The sequence below is a fragment of the Onychostoma macrolepis genome, chromosome 07 (genome assembly GCF_012432095.1).
Source record: "Onychostoma macrolepis isolate SWU-2019 chromosome 07, ASM1243209v1, whole genome shotgun sequence".
NCBI classification, from domain to species: domain Eukaryota; kingdom Metazoa; phylum Chordata; class Actinopteri; order Cypriniformes; family Cyprinidae; genus Onychostoma; species Onychostoma macrolepis.
In genome coordinates, this window is record NC_081161.1 from 17,843,793 (window position 1) to 17,869,690 (window position 25,898).

Consider the following 25,898-nt stretch of genomic DNA (forward strand, 5'->3'; position numbering starts at 1 on the left):
CAATGTTTAACCTGCTACTGTCTCTGCTGGAGGTGCCTCTCTTTCTGTCATTTGATGAGAATCTGAATCTTTTGAACTGTCTTCTTCAGCTACCACATCATTCTCTTGATTTCCAAAGGTCTCAAAACTTTCTGAATTTTTATGGTTTCCATGATCCCTTGCAAGATCATCTTGATCTTCATCTTTAAGCAAATCACCCTCAGTGTCAGATGCTGATGGACCTGTAGGTGACTGGGAGATGCTGTCGGAGAGTAGAGTTTGCCTTTCTGCCCCACCATTGGTCTGGATGCTTGGAGAGGGCAGAAGAAGGACATTGGGTTTTTTCGGCACCGGAGGAGGTACCTTGGGCTTCCTTTTGTCTAATTCCGCTAAACAGGATATTGTCATTCTACTTGGAAGAGTCTTACTTTTGTCCTCTCTCTCTGGGCTACTTGGGGATGGAAGATCTTCTTCAATAGGAATCCCATGCTCCAGATCAAACTCAGGGAAAGGAGGTACATGGCTGTGGAGTGGCTCTTGTGGGGCTATTGCAGATGTGCTGAGTGATGACTGAGCTGGTCTCTTAGGTTTGGGCTTTCTTACAACCATATAGATGTTACCCACAGGCATGGGTCGGTCCACAGGGGAAGATGGAGGAGATTCAGGTGCCAGAGGGGAGGATGAAGGAGATTTAAGCATCAAGTTCATGGGTCGTTTAGGTAGAGGCGGCTTCATTGCAACTGGTGGCTTTGACTGTTTTGTGTTCGAGGGAGTAATAGGAGGGCTGAGATCTCGACTTTGCTCTTCCTCTATAATGTCAGAAGAGCCATCAGGACTGTCCTCAAGTTCTGAGCGGCTTACTGAACGAAGTCGGATGTTTCGCAAGTCTGTTGTTGTAACCATAGGCAGCGAAGACTGACTAGGGCTCAGTTTACCTGGTTTGTTGGCTGTAGATGTGTCAGAGTGGCGTCGGCTGGCTTTCGGCTTGGGTTTGACAGAGGACAGATCCAGTTGAGAGTTTGCAGGTAGTTCAAATGAAAGACGTGAACGTGATTTATCCTTTGCAGAAGCTGGGAGGGAAGATTTACGTTCTGGAATCTTTGGGCGCATCTTGCAGCCAACTGGAGAAGGTCCAGTGATGAGGGTGTTTGATATAGTTGGGGTTGGAGTTTCAGACTGGCTTGAGTAGCCACTGGATGGGGACATGAGACATGGGGGCTTGAAGGGGGATACCTTGGTCTCAGCCTCAATGGAGAGCAGGGATGGAGATGTGGCTCGTGAGGTTGAGGGTGAATTTAGGGATTCTGAGCTACCTCGCACCTTCATGCACTCAATCACTGTGGTACCTGTGGCTGTGCTTGAACCCGACAGTGAGCGGTAGGGATCATTGTTGGACTTCCACTCGTTGAGCTGCCAGTGAGGTGGAAAACCAAGCTCTGTATCCCTGTCAGCAGGCTGAGAAATATCAGAAGATGTCTCCAAGCTACTGTGGGCCTGATCTGTGTCGTCCTCAGGCTTGACAATTAGGAACTCTGGCTGGAATGAATCTTGAATATGGTGATCCCGAGGGATAAAGAGACTTTTGGGTCTGCCATCTCTGAAGTGCCCTTCACTGTGGTAGGAGCCCATTCCTCCAATCTCTGATAGGTTCTTCATCAGGGAAACACTACGAACTGGAGGTGGTGGCTTTTTCTTAGATTTCTTTAGTGAGATACTACGTGAGCGTGACCTCAGTCGACCATCCGGAAGAAAGTCTGAACCTGTGGTCACAGAAACGTTATCAGTGCTCGTGCTATCCTCTGAGCTGTTGCTCGGATATAACAGGGCATAACCCTCTCCCTCTGGAACAACAGGGACAGCTTCACCTGGAGAACATATATTATCTGCTGAGCAAAATGATCCAGAGTCTGTTGGTGTTGAAAGTGAACGTTCACGGAACCTAAAGACATTGGATCTGGCTGATCTCTTCTCCTGCTCACTTTTGTTATTTCCTGTGCATGCAGTGGAAGCTGCCCCCTCAGTATCATTCCGTTTACCTCCAGGAACACCACCCCCCTGTGAGGACACTGTATACACCCGGTGTCCACATGGTTCTGAGATGGAGGTGAAAGAGCTGGAATGTGACCCTGAGCTCATGGAGAGGCCTGAACTGGTCTGGGATGGACAGATTAGACCACCTCCTTCACCTCCAGGTGTTAGCATTCCAGTTTTAGATATTGGTTGCTTGGAAGCAGGGCTGCTAACCAAGGCATAGTTGTAAGAGTCATTCCAGGAAGGAGAAAAAGTAGAACCTTTTGGACCGTTCCAGGAGGGGCTTGGGCACATCAGAGTTGCATGATCCATCATGCCTGATGGGGTCTTTGGGGATGGGGGGACACTGTACTCCAGGTCACTCCGGGTCTTCCGAAGGGGAATATGCTGTTGGCCTGTGTTCTCGGTGGTTGGCTCCAAAGATCTGGGTTGAGAGGATCCAGGGGAACAGGCACCTTGTATTAGATCAACAGCAAGAATTTTGCTGTCACCTAAGGACAAAATAGTTTTTTAAAAAAGAGTTTAAAACAGAAGTTTGCCGTTTATACTTAGATACGTTTTTGTAAAGATTCTAAAAGATATCATTCAGAACATTGTTAACTAAAACAAGTTTGTCAAAGCCTATGTGTGGCTCTAACAAACATTAGATTTTAGATTTACAAATTATTCTAGGTGGAAAACATTGGTCAGTGCCCATTGTCCTTTTCCTGTTTATTTCCTTTTGCACTCTGTGACCCTATCAGTAACTTGCCTAACTTCCTGTTAGTCACCTTGGCAGTGCAGCGTGACATCAGGGCCTGCAACCACACTCCTCGGGCGGCGAACGGTCTTTGGGTTGACCGCTGAATCAGTTCTAAAGGCGGCCCGCAGTTCGCTGCGCTGTGCGGAGTGCTTATCAAAGCACTGGCCTGAGGCAAGATATGAGATACCAGCTGTCAGGCTAACTGACAGTCTTAAGTCAGATAAATTATGTTACCTTAAAACGGTTGTATAAAAGGTATATTATTAAATACATGTTAAGATTAGGCTGAAAAACATTAGCTATGACTGCCTAATCAGACTTGAGTAAAGGCAATGACAAGCATTTTGGTAATTTATGAACAAAATATTTTATGGATAAAAGCAATAGCCAACATGAGATAGATGGTTAGCTGGAGACTTGATCATGGTGCCTGATTGATCTGGAGAAATGAAATCAGACAATGGACACTGGATAATACATCAAAACAAGAGCTGGATATTGACTAAGCACTACCCAATGGCAGATCTATGTAAGTTTCTATCATTTCTGTGGGACAATACAATGCTGATGTGTTTTCTAGAACTGCATTAACTGGGTGTTTAATAATTTTTAAACACCCGGTGCAGGAGGGAGTGCTGTGATAAATGGTCCACCATTCCACAATGATGAAAAGAACTGAACATAATGTTCTAATTAAACCCAGTTCTCACTATGTTCTTTACATGGATACCCCTTGTGTCTCTCAGAAAACAGCTCTCCCAACGAAACCTCATTACCTCCCAACATGTGAGCTGGCTTCATTCATGAAAATACCAACAAAAAGGAGGTGAAAAAAACCTTTCTTCCTCTGGCCGTTACTCCCACCCATCCGCTACAGTTCTCTCTCTCTCACTCACTCTCTGTCTGTCTCTCACTCTATGCAGCTTTTTCTGCACCTCCTAGCTAAGAGAAGGAGGGAGAGCTGCAAGTTGCCATGGCAACAGCTACCTGTTCATTATCTTTAGCGGGTGAAGAGCAGCACCACTTTGAGAATCAGACTCCAGGCTGCCTAAGCACAGCATTATCTGTGTTTACAGATCCAGCCACCTCTCTACTATGTCCAGGACAGAGAAGGGAGCAGGAAGGTAGTCAGGGGGAAGATGGGTGTGGGACAGCTGAGACAGAGAGGGAAAGTGATGTCTTGCTTTAAAAAACAGGGTGACGGCTAGAGAGAGGAGCAAATGCTTTAACATTTTAAATACATTCATAAGAAATTGTATCTGATCTGTGAACTCTTTGGAAAGAGAGCATAAGGACTGAGAAACAGGGTTGTCTGTGGTGGTGATGATGATGGGGATGATAATGTGATTTAATTTGCAAGATCTAAAACATCCAACACTATTTCAGGTAACCTAGGACCATTTAGTTTACATTTCTTAGTAAGGAGACACTATTGTGCAGTCTATGCTGTACACAGCAAAACATTCTAACCACTTGATATGGACTCATTTCATCAAAAAAGCAAACAGCTAATAAATTGTGGAAAGTTCTTAACATAAATTACACATCAATGACACCTCTAAACACGCCAAACTCTAAAAAAAACTTTAGAAGTATGCAGATACACTCAACATGACAGTATGCCAACCTGTGATCTCAATGGGTACAAGGTGAGCTGGAGTATGTCGGCCCAGGTACCAGCGAGGTTTCTCTGCAACAGGTGGACTCAGTGATGCATTCCAGCCTAGAAGTGACTTCTCTGAACCACAGGGGGTCGGGTCCTGCGCCCGGACCCCTAATGTTGTGGTCTCATCCTCACACACCTGCTTATTTGCAGGCTAAAGAGAGAGAGATAAAATGAGAGTATGAATATAAAACAATATGATTAATTCCTAATTTTGTATTTGTAATGATTTGTTATTACTCAAATGATGTATTCATTTAAACAACTACATCTTGGTAAATGTGAATGATTATATAATTCGTTTTAATAATTAATATCCTTTATATTCAAACACTGAATTGAGTTATCTTTTTTTAGCAGATGACTTGGCAGGATGTTTAAATTACGGCTTATTTACATGCTCAAAACCACCGACACAGAGAAGCCTGTAGCTGTTTTCACTCAGGGGACAAACCACATCTAATTAGATTTGCAAACTTTACACAAAACATTAATGCTTTACAGAAAACAAATGAGTTTGTTGGTGGCACACAAGTCAGAATCATCCAGGGACTTAATAAAAGCCAAAGTTACTAGTTTCATCAGTGTAAGAGCTAATAAGACAGCATACAAGTAGTTACCACAAAGACAAACTCCGTCTTCTTGTTGTTAAGTGAGGAAGGGGATCGGCTGAGGGTGGTTGATGTGTCCTCTGAGCTCTGAGAGGAAGGGTGTCTGAATGTCTGTCCTGTCACTCTGTTATCATACAACTGCTCTTCAAAATCTGAGTAGACACAGACACAACATGCTAGTTTTAAAGTTAGCAACAGATGTCTAGAGACACTGAAATCAATTAATGAAATCTCTCTCCCTCTTCGTCAGAAATGTTCCCTGGGGCTCTTGTAAACAGAATGATTACCATTACATTCATTCCAAGGACTCCCCTCACAAGACCCCACCCCATTCTTGTAGCCATTTTAATCCCCCAAAACATTCTCCCCTCCCACTATATACTCAAAAACACACATACTAAAACACTGGATTTATGTCTTTATCCTTAAGTAAGTACTCCTTTACAGTAAGTAGGCACTGATTTGGCTATACTAGTGAGAGCCGAATTTTTAAAAATGTCCTCAAATGTCAAATACTCCCTTGTGAGGACATTTAGGTTGTTGAAAGGCTCATAAATCGGCCAAATCATGTTTAGCTTTAAATCTAAAAATGTCAACAGGATTACTGCTAGGTGAATGTCATCTTAGTATATAAAACATTTTTTCTATGAGAGGTCCTCAATAATATGGTCTGTGTGTGTGATGGTGTTTAGGGGGGTTGATCCCTCTTTTTCTGAACTGGGATGCCGCACTCTTAGACTTGGGGTTGCCTAGCAATGGAGGGCTGTCTAAGACAATGGCATACCTCCGGAGTCAACAATAGCCCCAAGCCCCAAGTTTAGCCTTGTTGAGTAGAGCCCTCTTCACATGCTGGGACAGAGCCAAACAGAGCACACAGTTGAAATCCTAAACCTCCACTAAAAAATAAGATTGAGACTGCCTAGCGCTGTGTACCGCCAGATGCACAACTTTTAAATATGTCGTGGCATTTTATTTATCACGCTGAATGGGGACCGTTCTATTTCAGGAATGATGCTTGACCAGATGGCTTTCAAATCCCTACACTAATGAGATACACAGAGAGACAATCCTTCAGTTAGCCTTAGACCCCAAGTTACTTAAGGAAGCACTTGCACTGCAAAGACTGATGGACCAAACTATGCAATCTGCTGTGTGAAGTCCCATGGAAAGCAAAGAGAAATATTTAAAAAAAAAACTTCTGTGTTTTGGAATGCGTTATGACTATTAGTTCCCTGCAGCTGTAACAAGAACCAACTTCTGCAAACACTGGCCAACTTGCAAAGCATTCTACACACAAACCACAGAGCAAATTCCTCTTTAATATACATATAACTATCTTCACTTTTCCAAACACTCTGCTATATTAGAGACAGGGGCGTTTCCTCTGAGAAGGCAAGGGAGGCATTGCCTCCACAAAATATTGGATGAGAAAAAAAATTCATAGTACAAAAATAAAACAATGCCAATATTACAAAATATAACATTAAAAAGTATATAAATCACTTGTTTTTCTAAAGAAACATTGTCCAACAGCAACACCAGCAGCAGCTAAAGTTACAGCGGGAGTCCTCGTCTCTCTTGCCTCCCCTGAGCCCATTGAGTTTTAACAGTGAATTTGGTGGAGGGTAATTGAGAATGAATGGGGGAAAGTCATGTGAGAGGAGGCAATGCCTCCATCGTGATATAATTGGATATCATTGGTTATGTTCAGCTGTGATTGGTTAATGTGATAAATCCCACCTCCCCCATGACTTTTTAGTGAGTAATCAGCATGGTGAAATTTAAAGTAAATCTCAGTGTCTGTGACCAATATTTACCGAGCTTTGACTGATGATCCAAAAAATTAAAAAATAGTTAAAAGTTAACTATTAAAAAGAATAGCTGAACATAAGTTCACAAAAACAATATATTATTTCAATTGTTACTGGCTTGAGTTATTATTTTGGAATAAATGTAAAATGCTTAAAGACACTAACTTGATGAGATTCATACTTGGCTTTAATAAACATAATATTGATTACATTGTTAATGTAAAAATATATTTTTTCTTTTTCTGATGCAAAGTGCAAGTAATTTTTATTAAACAAAGAAATGCCTGGGACATGAATTTACATTTGATTAACAAAAAAAAAAAAAAAAAATTGACTAAGGAGTTATTAAATTAATCAAATTGACAGTAAAGGCTTCTACATTGTTACAACAAAATAAAATAAAATGTAATAAAAATGTAAAACTTTCTATTCATCAAAAAATCCTAAAAAAAAAAAAATAAATAAAAATTAATCTGCAAAACTATTTTCAACATTGATAATAATAAGAAATGTTTCTTGAGCATTAAATCAGCATTTTAGAATGATTTCTGAAAGATCATGTGACAGTAAAGACTGGAGTAATGGCTGCTGAGAATTCAGCTTTACCATCAAAGTAATATATTACATTTTAAATATAGTAAAATTGAAAAGTTATTTTAAATTGTAATAATATTTCACAACATTACTGTATTTTACTGTATTTCTGATCAAATACATGAAGACTTGTTGAGCATAAGAGACTTCTATTAAAAAATGTATTTTAAAAAATCTTACTGACCCCAAACTTTTGAATGGTATTGTATGTTCAGCAAAGTTGCTTATGATAATTTAAAGACTTGCAAAATGTGAGAATTACAATGGATGCTAAGCATTCTTTGAAATGCATACTAAAGTAAAATCGAACCAAGAGAGAAGAAAGTAAACTAGATGGTGTCAGAACTCACCAAAACACTGGTTGGTTCATACAAGCCTCTGTGGAAAGGTAGGCTTCAAAAACCAATATGAAAACTTCAAAGATGATGTATGGGAGCGAGTACCAGAAGCAACAGCTAGACTGAGTACGTGTGTATATATGTCTCTGTGTGTGTGAAGGTATTTCAAACGCACTCTCCCCTCCTCCCCTGACCTGATCTTAGGCCAGTCAGTAAAACTAATGGGACTCAAAAATCTCCATTCTTATCAGCCAATCAAATGGCTCGCCTAGACAAGATGCCAACCACTCAAGCGTGAACGAGTGGTCATGAATGACCTCAAAGCATCGCCTAACAAGATGCTCACTGAAAACCACCCATTTATTAAATATGGGTCACTCCTTGTCTTGTGTATGCAGTAGAGGAATGGAAGAGGTCAAGAGCAACAATGCCCCTTTTCTTGTCAATTTGGGCAGTTTTTGTCTGGTCTGTTTTCCATTTGGTCTTTGTTTATGTGAAGGAAATTTTAAATGTAATCATTTTCAAATTAATCATAAAATCAGTTGCTCATAAATGATGATTAACAATTCCCTTTTTAACCTTTAAGTATGTTTTAAGGAACAGAAATGTTCTAACCTTTAGCAGCATTGCAATAATGAACATGGACAAGAAAAGACGGCTAGACGTCTGATAATACTAATAAAGATTCAATCTCATGATTTGAGGAACAAGCTGATTTGCCATATAAGTGAACCAATCATATTAGAGGAAAATTATGTAATGTGACGTGATGTTACCTTGACTATGTACCTTTCTTATATAAACGGTTTCTCTTTGATTGGTATGAGGTCCTCCAGGCTGCAGTTGAAACATATACAAGGACATTGTTTGGAGTCTGTCTGGTTACTGCTGCACAGCAGGTATAGTGGAACACTAGAGATCTTAGTCCCAAGTGATAGTGTTCAGAAGGGGCAAGACATTGCCTGACTCAGTAGGGTGTCGCCAGTAGAGCTACTAGAGCTACTAGCACCCCTGCTTTTTGACTGGAGGGCCACATCAACTTTTCCACACCAAGTGAGGGGCTGCATAATATGTGTATGACAAATGAAGCTTTGATTTATTTATTTATTTATTTTCATTAAATTGACACTAACTACTGTTCTGTATGTATACTTGTACACACATGGCAGTTCTATTCTTGTACCATCTCTGCCTTATTTTTTATGAGCACTTCATGGCACACAGATGAGTTGCATTGGTGTTACAAGTCGATTGATGTATAAGAAACATTTTATCATTTCATTCAGAAATAATGTAAAATAAATGAAACGTTCACAAACATTAGAAACATGTATTATATTCCCCTCACTCCACAAAAAAAATCCTGTAAATTTAGCAGTGTTCAGAACAGAAAAATGAACGAAAATATAAGTAAGAAACAAACACAAATTAAAGTGGCATTCACTATAAACATTTATTATAAACGCCCAGCCTAAATATTTAAAGTGAAACTGAAACTAGCGGCGTGGTTGCCGGAAAATGCGCGATACAAACACACTTGCCTTTCTCATTCGTCACCAATCCAAATCCTGATTGCTTTAAATCAGTCGCCTTGGAAATCGCAGCACGTTTCAGATGATAAAAAAAAAGTGATTTATAATCCAGAAAATAACTATATCCATATTCATAAAAATATGTGTGGAAAATGGAATCTTTGCTAAATAAAACGACAAATTATTTCCATGTTTTTTCCAATTACAGTGCCCGTGAGCAGGAGGATAAATTGACATTTGTTCTCTGGAAAGTCTACAGAGCATTTTAAGCATAGCCTATTTAAAACAGTAGGCTGTTCACATTTTTAAAACAAGTAACTATTTACAATTGTACCAGTTTTGCACAGGGTGTGCGTTTTGATTTTTGACTGTGCGGCTTGGACGCGGCATCCGTCAAAAATAGACTAGACGCCCATCTTTAGAACACTTTAGAAACGTGCCGCAAGGCGGCTAGTGTAAACAAGCAGTGACAAGAGTGACCGCGATCAGCTCCGGTGGCCATGTTGGAGCGGTGCGACGTAGTGATGGGTCGTTCTTGAACGATTCGTTCTTTTTGAACGAATCTTTAATGTGACTCGGGAAGAACGAGTCGTCTCAGGGAGTGATTCGTTCAGTCGCGCATGCGCAACATCCTATAGGTTCTGTACTGGAATTAGTTCACCTGTTTCGAGTCTTCGGGTTTGAGTCGTTCGTTCTTTTGTCACGTGACGTGACAGCTTTGGGCAGATAAATTAGTTAATTTACAACCTTCCTTACAAACGGGTGCATAGTCATTATTATTATTATTATTATTTACTCGTACAGTTATGTGATGCATTTCTGGTCTCAAATTATTGCTTTTAATTTCTGTCACGATGGTTCTTTTCCATAATACTGAATGTAGTAATAAAGATAATAAAGAGTTGGTTATGTTTTAATTTAATTAATTTAATTTTTGAAGTTTGGAGTTTGTATTTATGTCTTTTGAGTTAACCCTTTAGATTAGACTATAGTGTTATACTTTTGTAACATATGACACTTTAGACATTAACACTGTGTTCACACTCTTGAATTGTTTTTTATTGTTTATTTTTGTGCCAGAAAAAGCTTTAGCAAAGAGGATAACTATTCCAAAATGAATTAAAACAATTTAAATAAAAAATACAAGAAAATTAAAATATACTAAAGCCACAGAGCCAGATCATAACCTTACTATTTTAAACTAACATTAATCATTCATATTCAAAATGTTATTTGCTTTCACTTTATGTCATTGTGTCCTTTTTGACCAATCTTCTTATACAAATATTAGACCAATATGTCAAGTCTGCCTAGGAAAAACAATTATACCAGCAAAGTCAAAATTGGAGTAAAAATGAACAAACTATAAGTGCTTTGTAATTTTAGGCTTGGATTTTTTTTATTATATAGTTATATTATATGTTTATTGATAGACAAAGACAGTGAAAGGACAAATCAATCAATATTTTATTTATAACAGGGTTTTATTTATTTATAAAATAACACAGATCCTCAAGAAACAGTAACAAAAACATAGTGACAGAATTGAACAGACCATTTTTATTTCTCGGAAAATGCTTATTACACATTTGGATAATTTTATGATAATTCTTAAATATGATCCAACATACAAAAAATACAGTTTTACTTTATAGTATTTTACTGATCCGGCAAGTGGTAATGTGACAAAAGAACGAACGACTCAAACCTGAAGACTCGGGAGGTGAACGAATCAATTCTCTTTCCGGCTCTGACTGCATAGGTTAGTGTATGAGACTGTCACGTGATGAACGAACGACTCAAACCAGAAGATTTGTCAGATAAGAGGTGAGCTAATCAAGACCCAGGTAAACGATTAATTAATCTTTTCTGTTTCTTATATTATTATAGTTTGTATTGTTTGTAGTGTGATCAACGTTTGCAGAAGTAGTAGATGTGTTAGGGAAGTAGCACCTAACATTTTAATTATATTTTGCTAAAATGAACGAAATGAACGAAATGACTCGAAAAAAGATTCGTTCATTTTGCTGAACGAGACTCAAAGGTCCGAGTCAGTAAAATGATCCGAACTTCCCATCACTAGTGCGACGGAGTAAATCAGGGGTTATATACCGCACTACAGACTACGGCGCCATCTATTGGATTTTACTGACATTGCATCAAATTAGCCATTTTGGACCAACTGCTTCACGGGCCGTAGTTTGCCCACCTCTGCGAAGGAGTATAAACTTTGAAAGTTTCATCACTAGACGTTTAGTGTTGCCAGTAGACGTTCACAGCCAAACTTAAGTCAGGTGCATAGGGGAATTTCTACTACATTATTCGTGCATAACTGAACAGAAATAATTTATATGCATGGGGGGATGGGATATAAGTACAATGTCCCTGATTAGCTTAAAGGTGCAATAGGTGATTGTCTTCAGAAACATTTTTTGTTATGCTGGTTGAAAGTCTCTTCACATCCCGATAGCAATCATTAAGTTAAGTGGTCTAAATGTATTTATCTGTATTTATATATTCTGTGGAAGGCGTAGGACCAAGAAATGTTCGTCTGAGCGTTTTAATTGGCTTTCCTACCTGCCTGTCAACGTATGTATTTGCATACCTCTTCGCACCTGGTTCGCGCAGACAGGATACGTTATCAGCGCATTCACGTACGCTATTGCAGACGGAGCAAGAATGGCAAACAAACATAAACAACCCGATCTTCCTTCCTGGTATTGTAGTATGTTTACTAACTGTACTATAAAGTTTTCTCACCGGTGAATGACACATGATGTAGCCCAGCAGTTCCCAGTTCCAGTCCTCGCACCCCCCGCTCTGTATATTTTGCATGTCTCGCTTAGAAGTGAGTTACGTGCATGAACTGTGTTCCGATTGACATGCTCCCTACACAGTGTTCTTTGCTCCCTAACGTTACTCCCTGAGCAGGGGAAGTTTACTTCACTTCGGAACATTCATTCACGGATTTGCGCTGCGCAGTGTCTTCACACACAGACTAAACTTACTAGAGAAGTGTTAAGTGTGACATAATATACCTCTGTAAATAAATACTATTTAAATTTATATCTCGCACACTTTAATGCCCTTTGTATGGAACATATACGCTCGCTTCGAACTGGAATCATGGCGGAATATCCTGTGATGTCCACTTCCCAGGGCACTTACGGTCGAATAGAACAGACGTCGCATGTGATAAGAGATACATATGAAATGTGAAGAGCGGGTGGCGTGAAATAGGGATGGGCGATATCTTATCGTTTGCGATATACCGTTGAAAATTCTCCTCACGATAAAAATTTGTCTCCTCGCGATAATAACAATAAGTCTAGTTGATGACGTATTTTTGTGCGCGACCGATTCACTGTTCACGTGCAGAGTGAAAACAAGCATGGCGGAAGGCGGACGTGAGGCTGAGGAGGAGCTTGTTGTTAAGCAAGGAGCTACCTCCACAATTTGGAACTGGTTTAGAAAATCAGATGCGGAGTAGAGGCTGACATTTTTTCGGGAATCCTGCAGGATGGGAAACAAAATTTTGGGACGGTACAGGAAAAAATGTCATCGGGAGTGGGCGGGACCGGGAATAGTAATGATACCCAACTTTATACACAAATATACCTTTTATTTAAATAAACTATAAACTGTATATTTTAATTCGGAACTAGTTGTCCTGTCTCGCTCTCCTCCTGTTTGCTTGGGTGTGGCTGGTTAAGTGAATGACGCAGTCCGTGACGGACAGATCGTTAACGGCTGGTCTATGTGGTAATACACACTATCGTTCATCGACCTCAAATATGGCTTTTCATCTGAAAGATGTATGTAGTAGAAACTTTACATAGCCGCTCAATATGATGCTAATATAGAGAAATGTGCGCTATTGAAGTGTTTGTGTGGAGAGTGGAAGCTGAATAGCGCGCTCGCTGCAGGACAGGCGCCGGTGCGCTCACTTGCTCTTAAAATATCCGTAATTTTTGGTCATACAGATAAAAGTAGCCTAATACATCTTTCGAATCTGTAAAGACTCTACGTTTATTTGTATACACTCAGAATAACAACGAAATGTTGCGCTTTAAAGCAAACAGGGTGCTCTTTAGGTCTCTGAGCGAGAAACTTCCGTCTTTGAAAAATATATCTATAGAGAGTGAAATGTCTACTTTCAAATGAAAAAACAAAATTCAAATAGAAAACGTGTGTTAGCATGGATGATTTACATAAAATTTAATGTGTGCAACGTAGCCTACACTTTGCATAAACTGGCTTTCAGTTCAATATAATAACAAAAACTACATTTTGGGTTTTATTCAACTAAGGTGGGCACGCTGTGATCTGTACTATATTTTTACTGTAACTGACAGATTTCGGCCAAAAATAAATTAATAAAAAAAAAAAAAACCGGGAGTGGGAGGGAATGGGAGTAATTCTTCCGGGAGTGGAATGGGACCGGATTTTCCCCAGTTAGTATATATATATATATATATATATATATATATATATATATATATATATATTATCGTCATTGGTATCGTTATCGCAATAAATACCTGAAATTATCGTGATAAATTTTTTAGGCCATATCGCCCATCCCTAGCGTGAAAACCACTGATGTAGCCTATTGTAGTAAATTTGTCTCTGGTATTCTGGTCTGTGAGCGTATATGGGTGCAGGGGGCGTGGCTTTAGACGGTGATTGCAGGGAGGGTGGGACGTTCGCTTTCAGTGCTATCAGGCTAAAGTTAGCATTTTCCAAGATCTCCTACTGCACCTTTAAGCACTATGGATGCATAATCTCTTTAATGTTGCCGAGCCACTTAGTTGGCTAACATTATATGAGTATGAAAGTAAAAGATATGGCAAGACACAGTGCTGTTTTCACATTAAATATTGTGATAATTTCACAAAAGAAATAATAATAATAATATAGTTAATTTTAAATAGATAATAATGCCACAAAAAGATAAACCAGCATCAATATATAAACGTATTGATGTACTATATACAAACATTTTTAGTTAAGATTATTAACATTTCGCAGACAAAATCATTTTAATAGAAATCCATGTGGTCAGGAATTTCGTGTGAGGGAAGATTTTCCCATGCAAATTCCACAATTTAAAGGTGCAGTACGCAATTTTTGAGAAACGCTATTGGTATTTGAAATCTCCAAAACAAACATGCCCCTATACCTGAAAGGACCACACCCCGATCCTGATAGCTCCACCCCCAAATTCACAACTATGCTATGCAACACAGTCACCTCCCCCATCACGAGTTGACACGCCCCTTACAGGTGATTGGCTACAAGTGTATTTTTGTGCCAGATTCACTTTCAACCGTGTTTCTTTAATGCTCTGTGTTAACAAATAGAAAACTAGAGTGTTTGAGAGTGACTTTTGTGTGAGCAATAGAACATTGCTGTACTATTGACATTATACACTGAATCTTTTTTGTCTATGAAAATCTGATGAAATGTTTCTGATTCAACTAAACCTTTAGAGTTTAGACTTTAAATGTGAAATATATGTTTACTTTCAATTACTTAAATCAAAAGTTTTTACTAAACAGATACTGCTATTGTAAACTAAATACTACTAATTGTAAATGTAACGTATATTATTTATATTAATAATGTCAAGAATTGATAATATTATTAATATCAACTGTACGAACTGTGATATCAGCTAGGGTTTTTTTCTTAAAATTTCAGTGCTCTTAAAGTTGAAAGGAAGAAATATCTATGGCAGATATTCTATCAGGCTGTAACTGCCATGTCTCTCCAAAATTTTGAATAAATGGTAAATCAGCAGGTTTTCAGCGACAGATTCTTTAACTTTTCTTACTCCCCCCATGTATTGATATTTGGCTGCATCCTTCAATGGCAGACAGACATATGCAAAGGCAAATTGCTGTTTATACACATAGCACAGTGCCACACATTCGTAAACACTGACCTCCCACTCACTGTTGTTTAAGCAACAGCTGCCCAGTCGATCTTATGCGGAGCTTAAACCAGAATAGCATCTCATATCTCACAGATATATATTAATAGCAGACATCAAACAAAAAAGAGATAAAAGAGGGAAATTCAACCATGTACAGTCACACACTTACAGCGGCAGGAGCCACAAGCATTGGCATATTCATTCAGCGAATGAAAAAAAAAAACTAAAGAGAATGGGAGACTCTGTGTATTATCTGCAAATGAAAATGAATCTAATGGATCATAAAGAAGGACAAAGTATGAGTCAGAAATAGAGGGGGAATAATGGGAGGCGAGTGGAGGGAAAACATGAGGATGCTCAGAGGAATAGAAAAACAAATAATGGCTCTCTTACACGCACTGGGAAACACAGAATGGGAATGGAAGTGGAGGATATTCACAGACAGCCAGCATGCAAGGCGACGCAAAACACACACCCACAAAAACAAAACGAAAACACATGATAGGCAGATCCAGGCAGGCGGACGATCGAGCTACACAACCTCTAGTGGCACGGAAACACGCAGACAAAGCGCCGGCAGCTGACTCTCCTACCTTGCAGCAGACTCTGTAGGTTCAGCTGAGCCTCCTGGTGCAGTTCCTGCACACACTCCGGCCTACTCCACGAGCCGAACACATTCACATGCTGTTGCCATGACGATTGGAAGTGGGCCGTTCGTTTGCTCTCCGAGTCCAAGTTGGTGGCGGCTGGCAGAGAGAGAGACAGAGGGAGGGGAGAAGAACAAGAGATGCAGATAGAAGGAGGAAGTCAGAGCAAGAGAAAAGGAGAGAGAGAGAGATGCGGAAAGAAGGGAGGGGAGAGAAAAAGATACATAAATATAAACCGATACAATTTACATGTTTTTATACATTTGCATACTATGGCAGCACAGAGGTGGAAACATCCAACAGAGCAAATGAACCGCACACTAAATTTGCAATCAAAGGGCTAACAATTAATTAATTACAACCCTAATATGTTTTTCTATCTGGCAGTTCGAGCTGGACACCCAACAGAAAAGACATGCTGACATGCATTCATAGAACAAACAACTTTTTTTTTTCTCTTGGTCTATTGTAGTTCTGCATGCTAAAGGCCTGCTCACACCAAGGACATTAATAACGACAATTACTGTATAACTATAAAGTTTTAATAATCACTCCAATTCTAAGAGAGTCCAGGATACAGAGAAACAATATAGTTCGAATCACTTTCAAAAAATTTTTCCAGCTGAGGAACAATAAAAACATTGACAGCCAGTCAGAATCCACCTGACTTTAAAGAGCGCAAACATCTCAAGCAGCACATGACAACTGCAGCACAAGCTTATAATAAACAGAACATTACCATCCATTGGTTTGGACGCTAATATAGTTATCATTATAGTTATCTTTACAGTCTTACCAGTTAGATTTGAGTACTCAGATAAATATTGATTACATATAACATGTGACTGTTGAACTATGAAAAGAATCAGAATAAGAGATGACAGCCCTAGTGAAAAATAAATATATAATAAAATGTATTTGAAATTACAAAAACATTTGTATATTAATGTACTTAATAAAAATACCCTGCAATTGTACTTTTGGTATACTAAACTGGTATGCTTAAAGTCTGCTAAATTGGAACAACTAATTTTGTACTTAATGCACTTTAATTGTGCGGAAGTAGTACTGAAGTCCTACTAAAGATCTACTGAAGTATATTTGATTGAGCTAAAGTGGAACTATTGCAAGTATAGGGTAAACGTACCTATTAAGCTCACCAAAATCTACACTGAGACATTTTTAGTGCACAGTTTTCGTTTGTGAATATTTAAAAAGTCAGTAAGTGTATGATGCCTGGTGTTTTAAAAATCTGTTCACATTTTAAAAGTCGTGTAGTGTATTCCAGCCTTTGCTTTTTTCCTGGACAGATACGACGGGTTTCTGTTGGCTCCTTCTTTGTACGGACAACATGCCTCTTTCATCTTTGGGTATAAACTATAGTTACAGTATGTCTCGATTTTGTCATCTTAAAGCTGTGAAAAGAAGTTATTAACCATTTTATAAAGATTAACTTGAGTGACAGCCATCAGTTTAAATATTTAAAGTCTGTTTATGAAGTATTTACATAGATGTTCAATGTGGAAGAGCTTAAAGACAGCACACTGAGCTTAATTGGAGCAGCAACAATTTTTAATAAATTTCATGTAACATTTATTAAATTGACAAGATTTTGCAAATTATTAACAATATCTATGAAATTATATTAATAACAATATCTATGAAATTATACTTTTCCTTATTGATGTCACACTGAAGCTGTCTGATTTTCATAGTACTGTACCCTTTAAGCTCACCTTAAAATAATGTGAAATCTTAAAAAATTACAGCACTGTAAAACCACAGACCAGCAATAAACTGTCAATTTGTAATATTATGGATGTAAAAGTACAAGCCAGTAATGCCTGTGAAGTAATATATTAGCGTAGCACACAATCTTATACAGCTAGTCAGCTAACTGTGTTCTGTAGCATCTGTGCTGTGTTGCTAAAACTATTTTTTGGATCTAATGTAATTATTTACCACATCCAAGTTCCAGGTTATAATATGCAAAAGTCAGAAACATTAATCTCTTAATTTTACAATAAGTAGTGAAACTTACCCAAAATAAAGGATTAAACGTCTAAAAAATGCACATTTAAGGGGCTCCTCTTTTGGTGAAAGTTTTCAGACAGCTTTCAAAATGGCCGCCAGACAGTGTGAACACATGGAGACTCATATCTCAGTGTGCGATGATCTGATTGACTTGAAATTACAGGAGGATCTTTTCTTTTTATAATCTAAGCTCAAAAATGGAAGTGTGCTTAATGGGTACGTGAGCTTAATAGGTACGTTTACCCTACTTCAGGTACACTTTAAATATATTGCATTTAAAGACCGATATTATTCAAAGATCTTACAATCCTCATAAATAGTGGCATTAAAACACATTTTAGGCCTAATATGTGCATTGTGCACAAGTAGTACTCAAAATAAAGTTTAATTATAATTTTATATCAGTAAGTCTTAAGCGATATGTCAGTAAATTATGTTAATAGATTTGTACTATACTTAGTATGAAACAAATGTATTTTAAAAATATTAATTTTTACTAGGGTGTTCATTGTGACTGATAATATACACAACGAAAAAAGAACAAAATATAATACTCTCTTAGCAAAAACGTCACACAGTGAGGTCTAAATGTAATGGTGTGGGCAAAATGATTCATACATTTTTAAGATTTTTATAATCCTCAACACCAACAACATGTCTTTATTTAAAGCTTACTGCAGAGAGACAGAAAAAGACACTGATGAAAAAGGACACTCACTTATCTCCCGAGAGGTTAACTGAGCACACTTAATTACAACTTCAGCACTAGTTCTCCAAGAGGAAATTAATATTCTATTTCTTCCTCTTACATAACTCTGCCTGATTTTCAAAGCATAAAGATTGATGGAAGCAAAGCAAAGTCAACATGCTGAGCATCAGGACAAACAGAAGGGGCTTTAAAGGAGGGATGTGTGGGAATGGCTAAATAAGATTGGAAAGGTGCAACTACAGTAGTTAGCCACAAGTCAGAATCAGACACAATACTTTTAAAATACAAACTCGATATACCTTATTTCAAACAACCTACATTTGATTTTGGTCCCTTAACCAATACGGCCCGATCGGTGGAATATTCATGTCAATAAAATACACTAAATCCACAGAATAAACTAAGTAACAAACAACACCTAATTACTTCCTTAGTGGTGCAACGATAGTAAGATTACGGAAACTGTCTTGTGTCTAAAATCTAATCATTCCATGTTTCCATTTCCTGCTCACCATCTGAACTCCCCTGTAGTTCAGTCCCATACATGCTACGCTTAATTAGTCCAATGTATTCACCTTCATTATTGGCTGATTAACTTGCATGAGCTGGATCTTTGAACTACAGGACGTTAAACATGGCATGACGTCTCAGCAGCAAGACCCTTACATGATGACTCTAATGACAGAGGCCACTTGAGAAACTACTTGGCTTCTTCACATGCAAGTGTATCGTATCATGCAGGCCAACACGCTGTGTTGATTAAAAGTATATTTTTATGTGTATATTTTGGTTGATACTAGTCCTGTCTCCAGAAACTCTAAATAATGCATTTGTTTCTCATGTTTGTTTGCTCTTCTAAGTGGCATATCCAGTTAAAAGACGACAACAGCCAAGAGAAACATGGAGAAACAACCAGGCTACTGCTGTTACCCACTTCAACATTTATAGACATTTTGTTTTAACTCATCTCATTGTCATGGTGGAGCAACTGTCTGGAGGATATTTGTCAGACTTGTCTGCTAGTACAACAACATCACATAAACTGATGAAACTTAAAAAGAACTGGGAACTGAAGTCTCCACAACAAAATTCGAAATAATCACACATATGCCTCCCTCTAGAGTTTCAGAAGAAGGTCTGTGCTCAGACCTACCACAATAAAAATTTGCTTCAGGCTAAAATATATTCAAAAATATTTCAATATGAACTTAAATATTTATCATCAATTTCTTAAACTCTGTAATATGTCTTTATATATATATATATATATATATATATTTCTACTATTTATATAAAGGAGAACGTCTGATAAAATTTATATTTTGATGAGACATAAACCTCCTGAGGAATATATGTAAATAGCTCTCCCAAAAATGAATATTCTGTCATCAGTTACTGCATTTTTTGTAATATAGGTCATGTTTTTATCATCTGAAATGTGTTGCAACTTATATTCCAAAGCAACTTATATAATGCAATTAATGTTAAGCATGCATAATAACATAATTAGAAATGACTGGTCTGTGAGTTTGTGCAGAAATGTTTTATCTTGTGGGTTTTAGTTTTTATCTTCCCCCCATTCAATTTTAACGCAGTTTGTGCTTGTTAGGCAAGGCAAAGCACATCAAGACATCCAGTTTTGCTTTAAATTAATTTAGGCTTTGTGTTTATAATAAAGGAGGGCTTTTATCTAAACCCATAAGACTTGTGTTCATTTTTGAAATACAAATGAAGATAATCTTTTAATGAAACCTGAGAGATTTCTGTCCTGTTGACGCATCTAAAGGTAAGAAAAGACATTATAAAATTAATGCATATTAGTCAAGCAATTCAAGTCTTCTGACGAGAAATGAGCATTGACATGTCAAGCGTTTGTAAATGATATTTGTAAATGATGACAGAGTTTTCATTTTTGGCTGAGCTAACCCTTTAAAATCACTTAAGATCACACAATATCAGTGGCATGAGGGGGATTTATGAAATCAAGAGGCAAAGTCTACCTCTGTGTTCAGTATTACATTGACAGTGTAATCATCCAATTATAGTGATGAAGAAAACATGACAGGTGGGCATTATTGACAAGGTAATCAGCTTTCACAAGACATTTCACTAGTATGTTGTCCTTCTTCCCTCACATTCACAACACACTATAGAAGCTTGATAAGAACAGTTAAATCTGGTCTGCACTGTGTTTTTTTTTTTTTTGAAGAGTTGCATGCTTCCCCTCTCAAAGACACCTCGGTTATATGTACATAAGCTAATAATTAGTGCATAAAATTAAGATTCACTTCCATAAAATATTCTTTACTCAGTCGACACTGGGAGTTTTGATGAGTGATTCCCGTTTTATTCAGATATTCTCATATTTTTATCCATAGCTTGACATGGGGATTGAAATAAGCACTGTGTTTAGAAACATGGGTAACACTTTATTTTAAGGTCCGGTTCTAACTATTAACTAGTTGCTTATTAGTATGCATATTACTAGTATATTGGCTGTTTATTAGCACTTAACAACTACCTTACTGACTATTAAAAAGCAGTTTATTGAGGGAAAACTCTTAGTTCATAGTAAAGTTGTGTTCCCTAATCTAAAGTGTTATGGAAACATGCTGATAAAAACTTGCACAGATCCAATATGAGTAAAGAACACACTTGTAAAATGGTGTCATTGTCCCTCACCAACCTGTATAGGCTCGCACAATTTTCTCACGTACACGCAGGAATCAAATTGTGTTTTTGCTCTGTGATCGTACAGAGAGTGCTGCCAAAAGCAATTACTCTCACAGGATAATTGTAGTGGCATGAATCCCAATCCAAACTCTTTCTGCCCTTCACCCAATCTTTTCCTCTCCTTTCACTGATGTGTGAGATTGAAGCCTTTCCACACCGTCAAGCAGGACTAGAGCCCTTGATGGGTTTTTTACTGGGTGCACATAGAGAATGTACACAGCAGCACCGAACGGAAGGCGATAGTGATCTGTTACTCAAAAATGTCCGATAGAGTTAAGGAAAGGTTCATGACAACATCACCACCACACATGGACAAGCACCAATAAAAAGCTGCAAAACACTGCAGTGAATGAATGTGATTTACAACAGCAGATGGTGTGTACGAGGCAAAACCAATCTCAGACCTCACAGTGATCGCATAAAACAGCCGCTCAATTAATTAAATCAATCAGCTAATGATGAAAACACTAACATCCGCTCTCAGCTGCCACATCTACATGGAAATATTCAGCTGAGGGATGGAACCTACGATCCAAGTGTGAAGTCAACACATAAAGTGTAAGCCAGACTCACACCCTACATGGACACAGCTCGTATTTATGGAAATAATGCGTCTCTCTGTTGTCTTTCTCTCCATGGTAACTGTATAGTCTGATGGAGAAGCTGTGAGCAGAGTGAAAAATTCTTATATTTGGAGTCATATAGCTTTCTACTACAGTTAAAGCTTGAGCTCTCTTTTCTCTCCTGTGTTGATGCATTTCCTATTGAAATAGTAAGATGGGCGGGACATGCCATAGGCTCTGGCTTGGCCAGTCTTTCCTTTTCCTAGCAAAACTACACTTGACAGCTTTTACAATGGACGAAAGCAATGAAGACACTTTCAAAATGAATACATTTCAGCCAATTCATTCTCAGTCATTGAAAGGAAATTATGTGCGAGTGACAACTGAAACAAAACAAACCATGATTTGCTACTTGCTATTGGTAGGAGGAGGCAGGTGGTATTTACACTCATATAAGACAGTGATTTATTGGACAAAAATGTACAAGTCATCAAATTTTCTGTCTATGTTTCCAGAGGAAAAGAGGGTAGTGGAATGGAAAATAGGCAAGGTCTAAAAACTAATTTTTTAAAGACTAATTCACACTGCATTGACAGATGATGACCAGTGTTAGTTGGATTTTGTAGTGTTTCTCCTGCTGACATCTGTTGCTGTTGATCTGTGCATGTTCAGTCATGGTTTGTCGTGGAATGTCTGAGAAGTGACGTAATGTACTCTGGTAATTGTCATCATTGGTCGACATCTGTCAGTGCAGTGTGAATTAGCCTTTAAAGCGGTCATGATGAACTGAGAAATCAAAATTCCCTTGATCTTTTGACATATAAGAGGTCATTGTACTATAAAACATCCTGTAAGTTTCAGAACTCAAAACTTTCTCGTTAGTCTAAATAGAGTCTGCCAAAACGATAGCTTTTGGAATGTTCTACTCTATGATGCATTAGTGTGGCTACACACCATCTCTGCAGAAGAAGATCAACACCTGCTTCTACATCGCTGCCTGTTTAGCCTCGCACACTGCTTCGTGGAAGTAGTGTAAATAATGAGAGGCGAACGCAGGTCTACGCAGAAATCAAACGATAAAGATGGAACCGAAGACATTTGGAAAACATTAGAAAAGAGTGGATGAACTTTATTTTTAATGAAGTTCCAGACCACATCAGTAAGAACTTGGTCCTTTGTTTACTTCATTTTACCGTGGATTTGTTTACAAACAATGTACAATTCAACGCAGGATTTTCAGAAAGACTGAAACTAAAAGACAGTACTGTGCCGACCATATTGGATCTGACGGTAATGTCGCACCACACAAGTGTGAGTGATTGTTTTTATCACATGATCACTATAATTGCTTTGTCTGTTATTACAGATTGTTTGATATGTATTGAGTATTAAATCACAGCAGCGTCCATCTATGAAGGATGTAGGCTGTCAAACATACACAAATATTTGCTAATCATAGCAGTGGCCGTTTACTTATTAGTCTACAATCTGCCACGCCTGTTCATTATAAGTGGACCTCAGAGAACAGTAAAAAATAATTAAAAAGGCAGTTCATGACTCCTTTAAATGCTGAACTTCTTTTAACTTGAGTGCCCCCATTTTAGAACACTCTCTCTGTCAAGTCACTAGAAAAGATGCAAACACACTAGTCAAATACTTCTGTCTAGTGAATGCTTACATTGAAAAACAACGGAAAAGCAGTGCAGTGAAATGCAAAAACATGTTTTGTTTGTATGGGCCCTAAGACTGTACATTTTAAAGCCTTAAATGCTAATCTGCTAAATTTGGTCAAGTCAAGTCACCTTTATTTATATAGTGCTCTATACAATACAGATTGTTTCAAAGAAGCTTCACAGAAACCGGAAAATCAATAAAAAAAAATCAACATGTAACCAACAGAATCAATAGGCCTAATGTAAACTTCTTCACAAACATGAGATGAAGTCAGTTTAGTGTTGGTGCAGTTCAATAACTGTAAATTTGATCAATTCAATTCAGCTATAAGCAGCTCTACAGAAGACAATAGTGTTGTTATTCACTTAAAGTCGATGTTGATTCAATTCGGTTCAATATCATTGTCGTTTTTGCGAATTTCATCAATTATGAAAAGATACACAGTAAAGTGAAAGACATTAACTAAAAGCCACAAAACACCAATTTTGATATTATGGGGCCAGGGGTTTTGGGTGTAGAATAGAATAGAAGTGTGCAACACATGTTAAGCTGAGAGTAATAAATAACGTCCATTGTGTAGACTCTAGTTATTCTTACTCACACACACACATACACACACATTAGAGGCATTATTTCTCTCATGACCACAGTCTCCTCTTTCCCACACACACAGATTCCATGACACCTCCTCCATTCCACATGTTTTCCACAGAAACATGGCACTGAGTGTTGGTGAGGCTGTGATGTGTTTGCATATGCTGCAGTGTTGGTCCCAGCAGTGCTGACTGTAGTGACTGCCGCTTCCTCACGACCCGTTCTGCACTGCTTCACCCCTCCCCGTCTGTTTCCTCTGGTGCCAGTGAGCGTGTGTGAACGACAAGTGCTGAAAGACAGACTATTAGTGAAAGTGTGTCTATGTGTCAGTATGTCTGATAAACAAACACGCACACGCTCGCACATTTCCCATAGAGGAAGTGTGTGGAGGATAGGAAATGTGAACACTGGCCTTCTGGAGTTAATCTTCCCCTGCTCCTCTTCTCATCCTCTCCAATACTCTTTACCTCATATTCCCTTCGGCCTTATCCATCTACTCATGTTCCTCTGAACACAAAGATTTTCTAAGTACAAACTATCCTGCAGATGAGTCCCAAATGTGGTTACATTATTCATAAGAGTAAAGATTAGACAGCATTACAGATGCTGTTTCTACATTTATTGACAGAATAATATGCAGTAATTATTTTTATAAGGCCTGAACTTTATTAAAAACGACAGTAAAATATATATGCAAATATAAATGACTGTTTTCAAATATTTTTTAAATATAATATTGTGTCGGTCTCAAACAAAAAGAGTCAAAGTGTTTTCAACCTACAAATGGCCTATGGCTATGACTATAATGGTAACTATAAAGTTTTAATAATAGTTCTAATTCTATGAGAAAAGTCCATTGACTTTAAAGAACTCCAGCATTTAAAGTGGCAGAAAACATAACTGCAGCACACAATAATGAAAAGAAATGTTGTCCTTCATTGGTATGGAAGCTGAAATAGTTACCATTCTTGGTGTGAATGAGTCTTTACTCCTAATATCTGCATATTAAAAGTGCACTATGGGAATTTTTGCAGTAACAAAATTTCTAAAGTTCTATTTTATATATACATATTTTACATTTGAACCACAGATAGCGATAGAGAGGGCAATATTCCCAAGTGCAACTTGAAGCTGAAATAAAATATGTATAAATTAAAACGGCACCCTTCATCCTTAAATCAGATCTTATAGCCACACATTTCTTACACTGGAATGAAACAAATGAACAGCACTGCTTCAGTAAAGACTGAAGGCATGACAGACAAATCAACTGTCCCATATGATTTCTGTGCAGTGTTTGGTGCTAAATGTCTTTACCTTGTAAATAGTCTAATGGCACAGTAGTGGAATCAGATCACACATGCACAGAAAGTGGGATAATGTGTCACTCACAGGTCCATTTCTCAGGGGAAACGCATGCTAAACGGAGATGAGAAATTCACTTTAAGGCAAAAGCTGTCACTAACAGTAAAATGAATTTAAAGAACAAACAGTACAAGCTCTGACAGCCTGTGTAAAGGAAATGGGATATCATCTAAGAAAGCTGATAGCAGGATGAAGCAGATGTACAGCGTGTATACAAGCTGACACAATGTTTTAAAGTCCCCACAGAAAATCCACTGATCTGCAGCAGATAGTTAGTGTCCAAGCATGAGTGGGCTAGAAATGACTCAGTCAAAAGGAAGGGCAAGAGCCATTTTTCCTC

At 38.1% G+C, this 25,898-nt stretch overlaps 1 protein-coding gene across 6 annotated transcripts in view; it reads right to left on the reverse strand.

Moving 5' to 3' along the window:
* Positions 1-25,898, reverse strand: part of nhsl2 (NHS-like 2) — an 86,281-nt gene that overhangs the window by 4,120 nt on the left and 56,263 nt on the right. For 4 of the 6 annotated variants that reach the window (XM_058783203.1, XM_058783205.1, XM_058783206.1 and 1 more), the window contains exons 2-6: positions 15,833-15,985; positions 5,036-5,178; positions 4,380-4,569; positions 2,781-2,918; positions 12-2,501 (exon numbers count right to left, since the gene is read on the reverse strand). In XM_058783203.1, the coding sequence (XP_058639186.1) occupies positions 12-2,501; positions 2,781-2,918; positions 4,380-4,569; positions 5,036-5,178; positions 15,833-15,985 (3,114 nt within the window). The remainder of the gene's footprint in view (positions 1-11; positions 2,502-2,780; positions 2,919-4,379; positions 4,570-5,035; positions 5,179-15,832; positions 15,986-25,898) is intronic. The other 2 variants (XM_058783204.1, XM_058783208.1) reach the window with 2 other exon arrangements.